General features: G+C 33.5%; 2 protein-coding genes across 2 annotated transcripts; both read left to right on the top strand.

Annotated features, from left to right (window-relative positions):
* Positions 1-8,803: 8,803 nt before the first annotated feature.
* Positions 8,804-12,216, top strand: LOC115960690 (heat shock protein 83). The gene is made up of 4 exons (XM_031079663.1): positions 8,804-9,151; positions 9,239-9,380; positions 9,478-9,758; positions 10,416-12,216. The coding sequence occupies exons 1-4, from the start codon at positions 9,014-9,016 to the stop codon at positions 11,964-11,966; spliced, it is 2,112 nt and encodes a 703-aa protein (XP_030935523.1). The 5' UTR covers positions 8,804-9,013; the 3' UTR covers positions 11,967-12,216.
* Positions 12,217-15,609: 3,393 nt separating this feature from the next.
* On the top strand, positions 15,610-18,497 carry LOC115960689 (heat shock protein 83-like). Its single transcript, XM_031079662.1, has 4 exons — positions 15,610-15,824; positions 15,899-16,040; positions 16,135-16,424; positions 16,762-18,497. The coding sequence occupies exons 1-4, from the start codon at positions 15,687-15,689 to the stop codon at positions 18,310-18,312; spliced, it is 2,121 nt and encodes a 706-aa protein (XP_030935522.1). The 5' UTR covers positions 15,610-15,686; the 3' UTR covers positions 18,313-18,497.
* The last annotated feature ends 237 nt before the right edge of the window (positions 18,498-18,734 follow it).

Genomic DNA, 18,734 nt, shown 5'->3' with positions numbered 1-18,734 from the left:
GAAATTCTGTTTAAGTTTTCGATGTTATTATAAATTTGGATTTCAGAATGTATCCAAGTGCAATCTTATATCTTAGGCCTCCAAAAAGCTGCCACACCTCGGAGGTCTTCTGGGTCTTCATTCATTAGATTTGGATTTATAGGCCACAATCTTTGTTAATAAATTCGTGGAAATATTTGTTATTTCTCTCTTGAGTGCATTGTTATCCTCTACCCCTTAGTAGTCCTCAAAGCTAATGCCACGCTTTGAAGCATCTGGGTTGTTTTCAAGTTAAAAGGGGTGAGAGGGAGAGCAGAGTGGTGAGGTCACTGTTTGCGTCTTTTCCTCTCAACAAATTTCATCATGGTCTGAAATTATATGTGAAATTGGTGTTTCAGCATGTTAATTAGATTTGAAATTGGATGCATCTTAGATTTATTGGGGTATTTATATCTGAGTTATCTTAAATTTATTGAGGCATTTACACACGCACATGTATATATATAGAAAAACCTATTCAGTACTATGTATCGACTTTGGTGAATTTATATTATTTTTAAAAATCGTAAAAGGGTATGAATTCAAAAAATTTGAAAAGTTCACCACTTTAGTTAAAAAATTTTAATGGTTAGGGTTTAATTTGAAATCATTTCAAATTGTAGGTGAACTATTCAATTTACTTTTATGAAAATTGAACTATTCAATGTAGGTGAACTATTCTTGATTATATGAAATATATGATATGATTTTGTTTATTGCTTATATAACTTTGAAATTTTCATCATATTTCAAATGCAATTTACTTGTAATTAAAAAATAAAGTGTTAAACCAAGAAAAAAAAATGCAGGAGTATTAAAAATAAAATATAGCTTGGCTAATCCAAGGATTAAATGATTCCTGTGATATCATGAGATTTATGAGATATATATTAGGTCTAAAAGATTTGTAACTAGTGTCATGAGGCCATCAATAATAGAGTTAGGGGCTAAGAGAAGAGAAGGAGGGAGAGAATTGCCCCGGCTTGGCAAAGTTTACGAAGTTAATGTGTGTAAATTAATTTACTCCCATCCTATTTTATAATTTGATATTTTCCTTTCCTGCATTCATATTTTTTAATTTTTTCCTTTTTTTTTTTCATTTATAAAATCATTATTTTTTTTACATGTCAAACTTCATCTATAAAAAAAATAGAAAATATCTATTATATCAATGCCTTTTAAAGGAGAGAGAGAGAGGATAAAAAAATTTATTCCCTTTTCAAAAGTTATAAAAATGATAAAAAGAAGCCCAAATTATTTATGTAGTAATTTATTTATTTTTTATTAAAATTCGTATATAATAATAAAATATAAGGATAATCACATAATAAACTCAAGTCTAACGTTGTGATTATAGATATTACAATTTATATAGAATTTTATAAATATTACTAGCTCTTTCCCAGATTTCATCACACCGTTAAGATGCCATTCATTTTGACTTTCTTAAGATTATTAATCCAAAAAAGAAACAAAGTAAAATTGAACTTAAAGCTCTTAATGTAATGGATTTATTCAAATTCCAATAAGGAAGTCATGAGAACAAAACTGCAAAATAATCATCATCACCAACCAAAACAAGAATAATGTTATAGATACAAATTATTTTATAATATTTTTACAAACTGTTGATGTGATAAATTTTTATTAGTTCTAATATGAATCTATCACTAATATCACATTTTTTCTTATAATAACTATTTGGAAAATACTAAAACCACATCAGCAGTTTGTAAAAATATTATAAAATAGTTTATGTATGTAACATTTCTCCCAAAATAATGACATACTCATTGTCTTGAACACTCAAATGATCTATAGTGGCGTTTTTAAAGAGGCAATATAAACTGGTTTTTTTTTTTTTTTTTTTTTTTTTTTTTTTTGTAGTGTGAATATGAGTACCAAAAAAAAAAAAAAAAACTATTGGGTGTTACGTGTAGTATGCTCAACAAAAACTAATGTATTAAACAATAAAATTAATATTTGAAACAAAAATATAATCGGTTGTAGTGGCCATTGAATGAGGTGAAAGATGAAAGATTTTTAAAAATTATTTTTTTAATGGGAATTTTAAATTTATTAGATAGTGGGGTAGAGGGAATTTTAAACTTGCATAGTTTACCTGATTTATAAAGCAGTTGTTTGATAAAATAAAAAAAATAAAAAAAGTTTTTAACAAAAGCAATTATTAGGGAAGTATGAAATTTTGAATTTGTGCATTTGGTTTTTTTTATTTATTTTTATTTTTTATTTTAAAAAACGTTGAAAGCAACATATAGTATTTTTTCTATAGTTTCTTTTTTGATGATTTTTTTTTTTTTATTCTTAGAGTTTGAAAAACTGATAGATTTATACAAAAACCGAATGCATTTGAATGATTAGGGTGCGTTTGGTAAAATTGTTAAATAACTCATTTTCAATTTTTAAACAATATTACACATATTTTCACACACTTTTTCACCCACATGTATTTCAAAAAACTACAAACAATATTACTCAAACTTTTCTACCAAACGGGCCCTAATTTTCACAATTCTCTCTTGTTGGCAATTGGAATACTTGGTAGTGGGGTTGTAAAATCGTATGTGGGATTTGAATTTTTATCAATTGCTAATAAATTTAATTTAGAAATTTACTTATCTAGGAGTACATTATTTTTTAGAAGCTTAATAAAAAAAAAAATAAAAAAAAAAGAGAAACTTTTAAGTCTCGCTTAGGTCCTATTTTGTAGCAAAAATAAATAAATAAACACATGTGTTTTTATTTTATAAATATAATTTTTATTTTGAGAATCTAATTTAAAAGTAGATAAAATAATTTGAAAATTAACAGAAGAATGATTTTATTTTTTAGGCAATGTTTAAGTGAGAGTTAGAGTTACATTTTTATCTGATTGTTTTTTAGTTTTGTCTCTACTTAAACATAGAGGTATATGGACATTTTTAAACTAAAAAATAAAAAATTCAAACAGAGAAAGCCCCTTAAATAATAGTATAAATAAATTAGTAAATTATGAGTGAATATTAATATTAATAATAATAAAATAATAATTCACATGATTTGTACTTGTTTTTATGTAATCCATTGTGAAATTTTGACTTTAGAAAAATCACAATATAATTTTACATGTAAAAAAACCTCTCACAGAGAAGCACAATATCAAAAGATGTTAATTTTTTTTTATGGATGGTCTTTTATTAAAATATTTTTTAGAATTCACCTAAATGGTTTTTTATTATTTGAATTGGTTTTTACTTTTAAAGACTCTTGCCAAGCCAAGGTTATACATGTGTAGGTCACTTATAAATTTCTTTTTTGGAAATTATTACCAACGTGAAGCTTAAACAATGGCACTTTGTCCACATGGGATCTGAACCGTTAGCAAAATGTTACCCACCTCTAACCCAGCCGTTACTCTAAATAACACCAATTCACTCAAAAAAAAACAATAGCAATTGAATCAAAACTCTTTACTATGAAAAAAAAAACCTTCCCTATACATGTACGCTCCCTATTCCAGATTGTGATCCACTCCATCAAGATAAAAACTTAAAACTCTCTGCGTCAAGAGAAGTTGGCAGCCCAATCATAACCCATGTGAAGGATCTTGAAGATTTTCTCTCTTGATTTAAACCACAGATACGTTTTTGATAATTAGGGTTCTTGATTTCTTTTTCAAAAATTGCTGGTAGATTTTTTTTTTAATTGCTGGCAGATTTCTACTGCAATTTTGATTTATTTTGAAGTTTTTTTTTTTGAAGATTTTTGAAGATTTGCAGCTTATTGCTGCAGATTACGTTTTTGAAGATTTTTTTTTTTGCTGGCAGATTACGTTGTTAATTTGTCTTGGTATTTGCTGGTAGTTTTTTTTTTTTTTTTTTTTTTAAAAAAAAATTGCTGGTAGATTACTTAATGTGTAGCGTGTTAATGAAAAAAAGTTTTTTGAGAAATTGGGTCTGTGCTATACTTTTTTTTGCTCTGTGCTATATATTTTCGCTGACTTCTCATTGGAGTTTTGATCCAATATTTGTGCTCCACCCACCACATTGTCGTGCTTCACCATCTAATTCTATTTCTAAGGCACTTTCTCATATTTACAACCTTTGCTGACTTTTCATACACGTACAAAAACAGAGCAAATCGATGATTGCTGTTATCTCAATGTGTAGCATGTTAATGAAATTTTTTTTTCTTTTTGAGAAATTGGGTTTGTGCTATACATTTTCTGCCAAGAACGAAAAAAGAACTATTGCTGTTATCTGTGCTATACATTTTCTTTGGTCAGCGTCTGCGTGTGTAAAGGTTGGTTTGGAAATTGCAAGATATGCTCGGTTATGAAATTGCAAGTCAGGCTCTGTTATGGTTTCTCAAAGGAAAGAGATTTAATTCAATTGCTATTGTTTTTTTGAGTGAATTGGTGTCAGAGTAATGGAAGGGCTAGAGGTGGATAACGTTTTGCTAACAAATGAGACCACATGTGGGCAAAGTGCTCTTTTTTTAATTACATGTGAGTAAAGTGTTTTTTGGACAAATCATAGGTGGGGAAAATGTAAATTTTTTTTTTTTTTTAATATAATTACTTGGTTTGTGTGGTGGGATGGGTAGCTACCCACAAGCAATGGAATAGTTAAAGATGGAGAAGAATGGGGGGTGGGGGTGGGGGGGTTGTGTGTGTATGTATATATATATATATTTGGCTCCCAAAATTGAAAACTAGTCATGTTAAGTTTAAAGTTGACCCAAAGAATCTATAATATAGAATGGTCACTTGACTTATATGTATTTGGTATTAAAGTTTGGAATATCCAAATTGAAAGCTCATGCAAAGAATCTAAAAAATAAGACTGTCAATTGTCCCGTATATATTTGGTATTAAAGTTTAATTGCTTAATTGATATTTGAGAACCAAAGTTAAAAGTTTGAGACTATTTGCTTTTAGTGCCTGTTTGTTTCAACGTTTTCAACTCAAAAAGCTCGTTTTGAAGAAAGCTAAACCACAAAACCCGTTAGGTTAGGTATAAAACACAACTTTTTGGAAAAAGTTGTGTTTTGGGTTTGTGAAGAGAACATGCAAAGTGAAAAAGGAGCCTAGAGGTGCATTTTGGAAAAAGCCCGTGCGCGTTGATTTATATTCGTTGGACTCAAAGGGCAATTACCAAATTACCCTTCAATAAACTTTGCCTTTTTCTCTTCTCCCTCGTATTCTTGCTCTTCTGTTACAGACCAACGTCGGTCAAGAAAGTATCTACCAAATACAAACACAGCACCACCCAACTATCATTGGTCTACCACCACAACCCATTTCAACATTTGATAATCCAAACACAAAATCAACAAAATCAAACCAAAAATAACTCAAAATCAACACAAAACAACTAAAAATTAACTTAAACCCCATTGGAAAACCCATCCCAAACCCAACTCAAAATCAAACCCAAAATCTACAGAAAATTAACTCAAAATTAAACCATTAACTAAAAACCCATAACCCAAACCCAAAATCAAAATCAAATACAAATCCAATGGTGGCAGAGACTTAAGGGATCTGAGAATTAAGGAGAGAAATGAGGGATTTCTTTATATTTCAATCATCTTCATCTTCTTCATCACCATCATCATCATCTTCTCTCTTCCTTGTAGCTTTCGAATTGTAAAAAAAAAAAAAAAAAAAAAAAAAAAAAGAGCTCTGCGGCAATTGGAATGTTCTGGAGGAAGTGGAAGGGAAAAAGGGGATAGAAGGAACAAAAAAAGAAAAGTGGAATGTTCTGGAGGAAGTGGTAGGGAAAAAGGGGAAAGAAGGAAAAAAAGAAAAAAAAGAAAAAGAAAAAAGAGAAGGGTACGTGTGTGAAGGAGAAAAAAAGAGGGGGAAAAAAAAGAAAAAAAAAAGGAAGGAAATACGGATGAAAAAAAAAAGGGAAAAATAAAATAAAGAATGAGAAATTAAAATTGAGAAATGCTACCACAATATTTTCACAATAAATTTTAAGTGGTAGGTTATTATTAGTTAATATTGGTGAAAAAAAAATAATTTTTTTAGAAATTTTGAAAGTTCTTTTTAGAATAATTTTTTAGAAAGTATTGTTACAATACTTTCACAATACTTTATATATACTGTAGGAGCAAAGACCCAAGATTATACAATGGGCCTTAGGTCCTGTATGGAAAATTCAACCACGTCCGAGGAGAAGGCGTGGGTGCCAAAAGGGCTTCTGGCCCAATTCTTGTGGGCCTGAAAATGTTTAAAAGACGGTCTGAGGAAAAATGTCTCCTCGGACGTACTAAATATAGCTCAAACATGCATTCTGCTTGCTAGAAGGATCCACCCCAACGAGCATTAGTAACAAAGATGAGTCCTACAAGCCCGTAAGAAGGAAGAAGACGTAGGATGCCAAGGGTGAGGCTGCATCTGCCACATTAAATTAATGACAGCTACTTTTCTGGCCGTATTAATGTGGAGAGAACTTGTGAACAGTATTGTCTTGGTTACCACAACTCATAAAAATATGGGGGGGATGTCCGGTGGGACAGACACTCAAGTGAAGGTCCAGATGATCAACAAATGTAAGGCCCTGATGACTTCAAGAGGGCTATATAAGAGAGGGGAGTCCCCATGAAGAGAGGAGAGAGAAAAAAGGAACTGAGAACAGAAGAACAGTGCCAAAACCATAACCTTTGAGCAGGGACTAATATATATCCCCCACGTCTCCTTGGACTGAATATCTATTGGACATGAAAGGGGTTTTTCTTACTCTCGATTGTTGCATGGCCCAATTTTAGCTAGTATACACTTCGTTAAGACCTAGTTCTGTAGCCTACTCTCTATAAATTCATTGTTTCGGGCTCCTTGGGCCAGAACCCCATATCTGTTGGGCCTGGGCCCCGAATTGTGACCCTACATATACATTGTCATTTTTGGTAATTTATCACTCAAATTTATAAGTTCTAGCAAAACACTCGGCTTTTTCAAAAAGCACTTTTTAACAGTTTTTACCAGACATTCAGTTTTTTGAAAAACACTTTTTCACTATGCACTTTTTGAAAACTCCACTTTTTGAAAACTCCACTTTTTGAAAAAGTCCAATTTCAAAAAGTTAGACCAAACTCAATCTTAGACCTTAGTGATGTTGTGTTGTTGCCTGATCCTACCTAAACAAATTTTGAAGTTCATTTTATTTTTGTCTGTGATTTCTTTTTCTTGTATATATATTTTGAATACATCAATAATTGAGAGTGGGGTGATTTAAAATTTTAAACCCTAAGTGCATTAGTTGGAAACACTCAAACACCTGAAGTGTTAGTTGAGGTACACAATTTTTGTATTATATATATATATATATATATATATATGAGTTGGATTTAAGTTACACCAGTGTAATTTTAAGCAATGTTACACTATCCAATAACTTGTTATAGGATTTATATTTTGAAAATCTCACCATTGAATTATATGTTCTATATGTTCTTAAAATTAATGTCAATTTTCATGTTAATTAGATGTTATTTACCATTTGAACCATAAACCCATCTTTTATACATTATTTTAAACTATAAAAACTTGAATTTAAACAATTGATATGATAACATGGTTATTAATTTTTTATTACCTTGAAATTTTGCAAGTGTGGGGCCCAACAATTTTTGGGCCAGCTCCATTTATCCGTTGGGGGCCAAAGGCCCAAACCGAGGAAGGTTATGGCCCAGGCACAGTAATGCAAGTACAAAATAGTATTGGGATACAGCCGAGGATAATTTAGTCCTCGGCCAGTCCAAAGTCTCCTCGGAAGAAAGGGCAAAAATGGTATAGAAACGACTTGGAAAAAAATCTAAAATATCTGTGCCAATAGAAAAGGGTATGTTGGAAAGTGTAACGACCGGGGAAAGCTGCCCTTACTGCCATTCAATACTCTGCACCTGACAGAGCCATACTCTCCAGCTTTTTCAACCACCCCCAACCACTCCGGGTATGGGCTGATGGGACAAGTATCAGTCTTGGAATGTCAATTCTACACGTGGACGAAGGATAAAAAAACACAGGCTAGTATAAAAGGAAAAGAAAGTAATTCATTAGGGGGGCTGGGAAAATGGCCAAAAACCAGAGCCTCCCAGCCCGTCTCCTGGAGAAAGACTTCTAGGGCGAAAATGACTTAACCATATATGAACACCACGAAAGACTTGCCGCCTGGTGACTGAGGCCTAGTCTTTCAAACCCACTCTCTACAAATGATATCGTTTGGGCCTTTTTACGTGCGAACCCAACACTGTTGTGGTTCGATACGAATCGTGTCCTTATAGCAAGCAACATGAATATTCGGCAACAAAATAAAATATTTTATAATGATTCTTTGATTTTTTTTTATATAAAAAAATGATATAGAATTTTTTTTTTTTAATTAAGATATAGAATTGATTGTAGGTGATTGTTGCAATTTATAAAATAAAAAAAAATAAAAAATTTGTTGTTGCGATTTAAAAGGCTGTAAATATTGAATAAATAGTAATCTATTTTTCATATATTAATTTAGTTTTGAATTTTCATATATATATATATATATTTAGTAATTAAAATTTTTTTTTCATGTTTTGGTAAGAAACCAATCCTAATTTATTGAAGTGAATAGCCAGATTCTTAACACGGGCGAGTAGGAACTCAACCGCAGAACATTCCAGACCCCACTAGAGGACAGAATTTTCTGGATTAGTAAAGAAACGACATCGTTACACCACAAAAAAAGAAAAGCCAAAAATTAAATAAGTCCAGAGAGCCGTAGAAGATTCGAAAGCCGCCCCAACTCTCCAAGTAATCTCTCACTCCTTTTTTGTCTCGAAATCACGAACCCTGTGTCTCTCTTCCATTATATAAACCCACACACCTCTACACCAATCTCACGTTCATCACAATTCAACTGCTTTCTAATCAGACTCTCTACAAAACTTTCTGTGTTTCTCTATCTTGCGCTCTCTTCCGTTTTCTCTAGTGCTTTCTTTTGGTGCAGTAATGGCGGACGTGCAGATGGCTGATGCAGAGACCTTCGCATTCCAGGCTGAGATCAACCAGCTTCTCAGCTTGATCATCAACACCTTCTATAGCAACAAAGAGATCTTCCTTCGTGAACTCATCAGCAATTCCTCTGATGTATGTCTCTCTCTCTCTCTTTCTCTCTCTCTGTTTTTTCTCTTAGATGAGAATTAAGACTGATTGGATTTGAATTTATTTGCGTAGGCTTTGGATAAGATTCGATTTGAAGGCCTCACAGACAAGAGCAAACTCGATGCTCAACCAGAGCTCTTCATTAGGATCGTCCCTGACAAGGTCAACAAGACTCTCTCTATTATCGACAGTGGTATCGGCATGACCAAAGCAGGTACTTATATATTCTGCTTCTCTGTTTGCTTATTCATCTATAAGAACTGATTTTAGATTGCTAACACTTTTTTTTTTTTTTGGTTTTTGGGTTATAGATTTGGTGAACAATTTGGGTACAATTGCGAGGTCTGGGACCAAGGAATTTATGGAGGCATTGCAGGCCGGAGCGGATGTGAGCATGATCGGTCAATTTGGTGTTGGGTTTTACTCTGCTTACCTTGTCGCCGAGAGGGTTATTGTGACTACAAAGCACAATGACGATGAACAGTACATTTGGGAATCACAAGCTGGTGGTTCCTTCACTGTGACAAGGGATGTTAATGGAGAGCAACTTGGTAGGGGTACCAAGATCACACTCTTCCTCAAGGAGGACCAGGTAAATTCCTCAATTCAATAATTCAATGACTTTGTTGCAAAGTTAAATTACACTATTTTTCATAAATTATATGTACTACATTGTTTTTCAGGTCCTAGATGTGTTAAATTGTTAGGATTAGATTATTCTAGATGATTAAATTTCAAGAAATTTATAATGTTAAATCAATTAGAATTTTACAAAAAAAATTCCAGAAATTTAAAATAAATTTAAGTACTTTTTAATTATTTTGACAATTTATAATTTTTTTTTTTTAATTTCAAGTATGCACAATTATTTATATATTATGTTGTATTATATAAAGAGTCAATTAGAGAAATTGTAGAAAGGACATACATAATTAAATTGCAATTTGTTTGGAGACATTTTTAGAATTTGTGTAGAGATAGTCAAGCATAATTTAATTAAAATTCGTTTAATTTGTTGGACTCTATTATAATAATAAAATAAATTAAAAAAAAAATCCATATTAGAAATTTAGAATGTGTGTTCTCGCCAATTTATGTGAAATTTTTAGTCGTAGTCAACAAAAGGTTAAAAAATCCATATTGATGTTTTCTTTAATTTACATGTACTATATATATTTTTTTTTTATTAGATTGATCTATGCATGGTTAGTGTTGTATTAATTTTGAGTACCGTTATTCGCTTGGGCAGTTGGAATACTTAGAAGAGAGGAGGATTAAGGACCTTGTGAAGAAACACTCTGAATTCATCAGCTACCCCATTTATCTTTGGACTGAGAAAACAACTGAGAAAGAGATTAGTGACGATGAAGATGACGAACCAAAGAAGGAAGAGGAAGGTGCTATTGAGGAAGTTGATGAAGAGAAGGAGACCAAATCGAAGAAGAAGAAGATCAAGGAGGTCTCTCACGAGTGGGAACTCATCAACAAGCAGAAACCCATCTGGCTTCGCAAGCCAGAAGAGATAACAAAAGAGGAATATGCTGCATTCTACAAGAGCTTGACCAATGACTGGGAAGACCACCTTGCTGTGAAGCACTTCTCTGTTGAGGGCCAGCTTGAATTCAAGGCCATTCTTTTTGTCCCAAAGAGGGCTCCATTTGATCTCTTCGACACCCGAAAGAAGATGAACAACATCAAGCTCTATGTCAGGAGGGTTTTCATTATGGACAACTGTGAGGAGCTCATTCCGGAGTATCTTGGATTTGTTAAGGGTGTGGTGGATTCTGATGACTTGCCACTCAATATCTCTCGTGAGACGTTGCAGCAGAACAAGATTTTGAAGGTGATTAGGAAGAACCTTGTTAAGAAGTGCATTGAGATGTTCAATGAGATCGCTGAGAACAAAGAGGATTACAACAAGTTCTATGAGGCCTTCTCGAAGAACTTGAAGTTGGGTATCCATGAGGACAGCCAGAACAGGGCCAAATTGGCTGATTTGCTCCGTTACCACTCAACAAAGAGTGGTGATGAATTGACTAGTTTGAAGGATTACGTGACAAGAATGAAGGAGGGTCAGAAGGACATTTACTATATTACTGGTGAGAGCAAGAAGGCTGTGGAGAATTCACCATTCTTGGAGAGGCTAAAGAAGAAGGGTTATGAGGTGCTCTATATGGTTGACGCCATTGATGAGTACGCTGTTGGGCAGTTAAAGGAGTATGATGGTAAGAAATTGGTGTCTGCTACAAAGGAGGGTTTGAAGCTCGATGATGAGAGCGAGGAAGAGAAGAAGAAAAAGGAGGAGAAAAAGAAGTCTTTTGAGAACCTGTGCAAGACCATTAAGGACATCTTGGGAGACAAGGTTGAGAAGGTGGTTGTCTCCGATAGAATTGTGGACTCTCCTTGCTGTTTGGTGACTGGGGAATATGGATGGACAGCAAACATGGAGAGGATCATGAAGGCTCAGGCACTGAGGGATAGCAGCATGGGCTCCTACATGTCGAGCAAAAAGACAATGGAGATTAACCCTGACAATGGCATAATGGAGGAGCTGAGAAAGAGAGCTGAGGCTGATAAGAATGACAAGTCTGTCAAGGATCTAGTGTTGCTGCTCTTTGAGACTGCCCTCCTGACTTCTGGTTTCAGCCTTGAAGAACCCAACACTTTTGCAGCTAGAATTCACAGGATGTTGAAGCTTGGTCTTAGCATTGATGAGGAAGAGACCGGTGGTGACGATGCTGATATGCCTGCTTTGGAGGAGGATGGTGCTGAGGAGAGCAAGATGGAAGAGGTGGATTAAGCTCCTCAAATTGGTAGTCCCTAGTCTTCAGTCTTTGTTATAGGCTTTTGTTTTTAGTATGTTGGTAGAGGTGTGTGTGAATTACAGTATTATGTTTGTGTTCAAAGGGATAGTGTTTTCTATTAGTTTTGCTAGCTGGGATTTGTGAATGACCCTTTTCCTTTGGGTCTATGAAGGTTTATGGTTTATGGTGCTTAACTCTGCAGTTTGTACTTTCCTATAAATTTTAATATACTCTGGATTTCCTTAATGGCTCGTTGGTAGATAAATTACGGTAGAAATTTTGTTTAAGTTTTCTATGTTATGATAAGTTCAATTTTTTAGCGTTAGGCCTAAAATGCAAGTTGTATAGATTTTGGCCTGATTAGTAGTCTACAAAGCTACCACGCTTTGCAGCCTGTGGGTTGTTTTCAAGTTAAAAGGAGTGGGAGTTGAGCTGAGGTCACTTTCTGGGATTTTCGTCTCAACAAATTTCAGCAGTATTTATATTGAAAAACTTGTTGCACAGTGTGCACTGTGCAAACCAGAGTTCCAAAGTCAGGTTTTCAAGTTTGAAATCATACCGGTCATGTTTTCATATTTGAAATCATACCGTGTGTTTGCCACAGCGGCACTGCGTGTTCAATAAACACAACCTCTATATATATATAGTTTACACTTTACAATAGGATTTGGTTTCAACTTTGGCGAATTTATATTGAAAAAAATGAACAGATACTCTTAACGCATTAGTTTAAGAATTTTGTTTAGAAATTGTTTTATGGAAAAAAAAATTAATTTTTTAATAACTTTTTATATTTTCTATAAAAGTAGTATCAAAATTTTTATAAAGTAATTCATTAATAAAAATCCTAACACTAGTTAACATGACCCAATTTATATTAGTTTTGGTAATAAACTAATAGTGACTCATAAAGAGTGTGAATTGAAACAATTTGAAAAGTTCATGAATTTATTAAAGGTTTTGAATGGTTAAGGATTAATTTGAAACTATTTCAAATTGTAGTTGAGCTATTCAAAATATATACATATACCAATGAAGATAGTGCAAGAGTGTTAAAGGAAGAAAAAAACTGCAGAGTATTAAACATAAAATATAGCTTGGCTAATTCAAGTACTAAATGGTTCCTAAGATATTATGAGATTTATGAAGTATTAGGTTCAAAACTTGTAGATAAAATCATGGAGCCACCAATGACAGAATTAGGGGTCGAGGGAAGGGGAGAAGGGGGGAATTGCCCCGACCATGCCAAAGTTTAGAAAGTTAATGTGTAAATTAATTTGCTCTCCTTCCATTTAATAATTTGGTTATTTTCTTTCTTTCATTAATTTTTTTTTAATTTCCTTTTTTCTTTTATAAAATCATTTTTTCTTTTACATGTCAAACTTTATCTAAAAAAGAAATAAAAAATATTTAATTTTTATCAATGCCTTTCAAAGGCACAAAACTTAGAGAGAGAGAGGGAGAGATTAATGTTTTTTTCAAGTTGAAAATTGAAAGTTAAAGTGCATGTATGCACATAATACAGTTTTATAAATATCACAATTTGATAAATTTGTAAGTCAAAAAAAAAAAAACCCATAATTCAAGTGATTTGTACTTGATTTTTGTGTAGCTACCACAAATATTTTTACGTAATCCATAGTGAAACTTTGACTTCAGAGAAAAATCACAATATAATTTATTCCTGTGTAAACAAACCTCTGACAAAGAAACAAAATATCAAAAGATATTAATTTTTTGTGTAGATTTTCTTATATTAATTTAAAATGCATATTAGAATTCGCTTGAATGGTTTTTTACTATTTGGATTAGTTTTAAGGGCTCGCACACAGGGCGTATGTATGTGTGGGCCAATTATAAATATATCCCCCTCCCCCCCCTCCCCCAAAAATCAAACCCTAGCTCCACCATTGGGGCCACCTCAAAGAGTTTGTTTGTTTGTTTGTTTTATTTTTTTAAGTTGCTTGGTGTGTGTGGGATGAGTTCACTTTCCACAAGAAAGAGAATAGTTAAGATGGAGCTATTAATAGAAGAATGGGAGTGTTTGTATACATATGAAAGTAAATACAAAAAAAAAAAAAGAAGAAGATATTTTTCTCCCCAAATTGAAAATTAGTCATGTTAAGTTTAAAGTTTACTCAAAGAGTACAAAATATAAAATGGTTAATTAACTTATACGTGTTTTGTATTAAAGTTTGGAACTTCCAAATTGAAAGCTAACTCAAAAATTCTAAATCAATTGACTTATATATGTTTGGTATTAAAGTAAGCTTAATTGATGTTTGAGAACCGAAAGTTAAAAGTTTGAGACTTTTCGTTTTTAGTGATGTCATGCTACTGGATTCCACCTAAACAATTGTTAAAATGTTTTCTATTTTTAAACAAATAAGTTTTTTTTTTTTTGGTAATTGCACCCAAACAATTGTTGAAGTGTCTTCTATTTCTTAAAAAAATAAGTTTTTTTTTTTGTAAGAATGATATTGTACAATGATATTCAATACACTTTTATGTTTGGTACAATTTTCTTTATAGAATGATTGTATTTTTTCTTTATTTGAAATATAAAATTATTTTAAAATAATCTAAGTATATGTATGTGAAACTTCTTTTTGGAGACTTGAACCCCGACCTTACCCTTGCCTCCCACTCCTCACAAACACTAATATTTGTGGAGTAATCATCACGCTAAAAGTGTGTGGTGGTAGAATGATTGCACTATTAATTTTTATTTACCGTTTTAGTTTTTATTGCAATTATAAAACAAGCATTTTCAATCATGAATAATTTTAAGGAAAAAAAAACTTTAAGGGATTCTTTGATTTTGTATATTAAAAAAAAATAATTGTTGCGACATTTAATATAGAACCAATTATAAGTGATTTTAGCAACTTAATAAGCCGTCAAGTTACATTTTGATAGATAATAAATGATTGGGAAGTTATGTGGTAAGAAAAATTATTTTATATATTTTATTAAATTGAATAAATGGTAATTTATTTTTTGAATAATTTTTTTTAAGAACCGACCAACCCTAGTTCCATCCGTGAGAATCAAGTATTCAGAAAAGCTAGGCAATCCCATTAGAGGGGGGGGGGGGAAAGAAGGTAAAATACTATTATGATCCTTAACATTTACTAAAAATTTGTTTTTTTTTTGTCTAAAATTTGACAATTTCTTTTTTCATTCTCAAATTTTGTAAATATTTTTTTTAATAGTTTAGAAATAAAAATAGGTATGGAAAAAAATTTTCAATAATTTAATGACGAAAAAATAAACTTTTGGTAAAATTTAAGGTCAAGGATAAAAAGTAAAATATTTTCAATAGTTTAAAAACAAAAATAAAAATAAAATTTTCAACAGTTTAAGGGGAAAAAAAATTTAGAAACAAAGAATCAAAATTTTCCGAAAGATTAAGAACAAAAATAATATTTTACCCAAAAAAATTAAAAAAAAGAAAAAAAAATACAAAAACCCAAAATCAAGTAACCCCAGAGAGCCGTAGAAAGATTCGAAAAACGACCCACTCCCCAAGTTATCTCTCCCTCCATTTTTGTCTAGGAATCGGAAACCCTCTATCTTCTCTCTACTATATAATACACACTCTGCTCCTCACCAATCTCTCACACTCACTCATCAACAAACAGTTTGCTTTCTAATATTCTCTCTCACTCTCTCGCTTTCCTTCGTTTTCTCTAGCGCTTTCTTTTGGTGCAGTAATGGCGGACGTGCAGATGGCTGATGCTGAGACTTTTACATTCCAGGCTGACATCAACCAGCTTCTCAGCTTGATCATCAACACCTTCTACAGCAACAAAGAGATCTTCCTTCGTGAACTCATCAGCAATTCCTCTGATGTATGTCCCTCTCTCTGTTTCTTTTTCTTTTAGATGAGAATTAAGACTGATTGGTTTTGAATTTATGTGTATAGGCATTGGATAAGATTCGCTTTGAGAGTCTCACAGACAAGAGCAAACTCGATGCTCAGCCAGAGCTCTTCATTAGGATCGTCCCTGACAAAGTCAACAAGACTCTCTCTATCATCGACAGTGGTATCGGCATGACCAAAGCAGGTACTTATATTATGCTTCTCTGTTTTCTTATTAAGCAAATAATAATATTGAATGTGATTTTAGATTGCTAACGTTTTTTTTTATTGGGTTATAGATTTGGTGAACAATTTGGGTACAATTGCGAGGTCTGGGACAAAGGAATTTATGGAGGCATTGCAGGCCGGAGCGGATGTGAGCATGATCGGTCAATTTGGTGTTGGGTTTTACTCGGCTTACCTTGTTGCTGAGAGGGTTATTGTGACTACAAAGCACAATGACGATGAACAGTACATCTGGGAATCACAAGCTGGTGGTTTCTTCACAGTGACAAGGGAATCAAGGGATGTTGATGGAGAGCAACTTGGTAGGGGTACCAAGATCACACTCTTCCTCAAGGAGGACCAGGTAAAAATAAATTTTAGTTTTAAATTACATTGCTTTTGATATATCAATGTGTTAGACATAATGTTTTTATTATGTAAATTATTAATTTAATATTTATTTTGACTGATGATTGCATAGACTCTCATGAGTTTTAATTAGTTAAACTAATCTAATGTAGCACTATCTGGTAATGTGGAAAAATATGGGTTTTCTTAAACTTTCTTTGTGAGAACTTAAGAATATTGTTAGATAGATGTATATACTTTTTAATTAATCTGTAATTTAACTTTTAATTGATCTATGTAGTGTTATTCGTTATTGTTGTATTAATTTTGTGTACCGTTATTGGTTTGAGCAGTTGGAATACTTGGAGGAGAGGAAGATTAAGGACCTTGTGAAGAAACACTCTGAGTTCATCAGCTACCCCATCTATCTTTGGACTGAGAAAACAACTGAGAAAGAGATCAGTGACGATGAAGATGATGAACCAAAGAAGGAAGAGGAAGGAGCTATTGAGGAAATCGATGAATGGAAGGAGACCAAGTCGAAGAAGAAGAAGATCAAGGAGGTCTATCACGAGTGGGAACTCATCAACAAGCAGAAACCCATCTGGCTTCGCAAGCCAGAGGAGATAACCAAAGAGGAATATGCTGCTTTCTACATGAGCTTGACGAATGACTGGGAAGAACACCTTGCTGTGAAGCACTTCTCAGTGGAAGGCCAGCTTGAATTCAAGGCCATTCTTTTTGTTCCAAAAAGGGCTCCGTTTGATCTTTTTGACACCCGAAAGAAGATGAATAACATCAAGCTCTATGTCAGGAGGGTGTTCATTATGGACAATTGTGAGGAGCTCATTCCGGATTATCTTGGATTTGTGAAGGGTGTGGTGGATTCTGATGACTTGCCACTCAATATCTCTCGTGAGATGCTGCAACAGAACAAGATTTTGAAGGTGATTAGGAAGATCCTGGCGAAGAAGTGCATTGAGATGTTCAATGAGATTGCTGAGAACAAAGAGGACTATAACAAGTTCTATGAGGCCTTCTCAAAGAACTTGAAATTAAGTATCAATGAGGATAGTCAGAACAGGGCCAAATTAGCTGATTTGCTCCGATACCACTCAACCAAGAGTGGTGACGAATTGACTAGTTTGAAGGACTATGTGACCAGAATGAAGGAGGGTCAGAAAGACATTTATTATATCACCGGTGAGAGCAAGAAGGCGGTGAAGAACTCACCATTCTTGGAGAGGCTCAATCAGAAGGGTTATGAGGTGCTCTATATGGTTGATGCAATTGATGAGTACGCCATTGGACAATTAAAGGAGTACGATTGTAAGAAGCTGGTTTCTGCTACAAAGGATGGTTTGAAGCTCGATGATGATAGTGAGGAAGAGAAGCAGAAAAAGGAGGAGAAGAAGAAGTCTTTTGAGAACTTGTGCAAGATCATCAAGGACATCTTGGGAGACAAGGTTGAGAAGGTGGTTGTCTCTGACAGAATTGTAGACTCTCCTTGCTGTTTGGTGACTGGGGAGTATGGATGGACAGCAAACATGGAGAGGATCATGAAGGCTCAGGCACTGAGGGATAACAGCATGGGTGGTTACATGTCAAGCAAAAAGACAATGGAGATTAACCCTGACAATGGCGTAATGGAGGAGCTGAGAAAGAGAGCTGAGGCTGATAAGAATGACAAGTCTGTCAAGGATCTAGTGTTGCTGCTCTTTGAGACTGCCCTCTTGACTTCTGGTTTCAGCCTCGAAGAACCCAACACTTTTGCAGCTAGAATTCACAGGATGTTGAAGCTTGGTCTTAGCATTGATGAGGAAGAGACCGGTGGTGAAGATGCTGATATGCCTGCTTTGGAGGAGGATGGTGCTGAGGAGAGCAGGATGGAGGAAGTGGATTAAGCTCCTAAAATTTGGAGGGCGTGTGAGTTATTATGTTTGTGTTCAAAGGGAGGTCTGATAGTGTTTTCTATTAGTTTTGTGACTTGGGTCTAGGGAATGTTTTCCCTTTTGTTTCTATAAGGTGTTTGTGGTGCTTCATTGCGCACTGTACTTGATTCTATACATTTAATATACTCTGGATTTCCTTATCTTCATGGCTCGTTGTTAAATTTCGGTAGATATTATTTTTGTTTTATGTGGTATGATTTGTTTGGAATTCAAATTAGTGGCGGTTTTAGGAATATTTGTTAGGGTGGTCATTAAGAAACTTAAATTACACAAAGTTTAATTAGAAGAGAACTTCATATATTGACCCAAACAAAAAAAAAACACACACACACACACTCACACAAATACATAAAGTCTTACAATTTTTTTCTACA

Source organism: Quercus lobata, chromosome 9 (assembly GCF_001633185.2).
Source record: "Quercus lobata isolate SW786 chromosome 9, ValleyOak3.0 Primary Assembly, whole genome shotgun sequence".
NCBI classification, from domain to species: Eukaryota; Viridiplantae; Streptophyta; class Magnoliopsida; order Fagales; family Fagaceae; genus Quercus; species Quercus lobata.
The sequence above is the reverse complement of the archived record's forward strand: the minus strand, read 5'-3'. Positions and strand labels throughout refer to the sequence as shown.

Bases quoted from the DNA above. Each gene is read 5' to 3' on its own strand.
- LOC115960690 (XM_031079663.1), top strand. From the start codon at position 9,014: ATGGCGGACGTGCAGATGGCTGATGCAGAGACCTTCGCATTCCAGGCT. The intron at 9,152-9,238 runs GTATGTCTCTCT...TTATTTGCGTAG, and splicing joins TCATCAGCAATTCCTCTGAT to GCTTTGGATAAGATTCGATT. The intron at 9,759-10,415 runs GTAAATTCCTCA...TCGCTTGGGCAG, and splicing joins TCTTCCTCAAGGAGGACCAG to TTGGAATACTTAGAAGAGAG.
- LOC115960689 (XM_031079662.1), top strand. From the start codon at position 15,687: ATGGCGGACGTGCAGATGGCTGATGCTGAGACTTTTACATTCCAGGCT. The intron at 15,825-15,898 runs GTATGTCCCTCT...TTATGTGTATAG, and splicing joins TCATCAGCAATTCCTCTGAT to GCATTGGATAAGATTCGCTT. The intron at 16,425-16,761 runs GTAAAAATAAAT...TGGTTTGAGCAG, and splicing joins TCTTCCTCAAGGAGGACCAG to TTGGAATACTTGGAGGAGAG.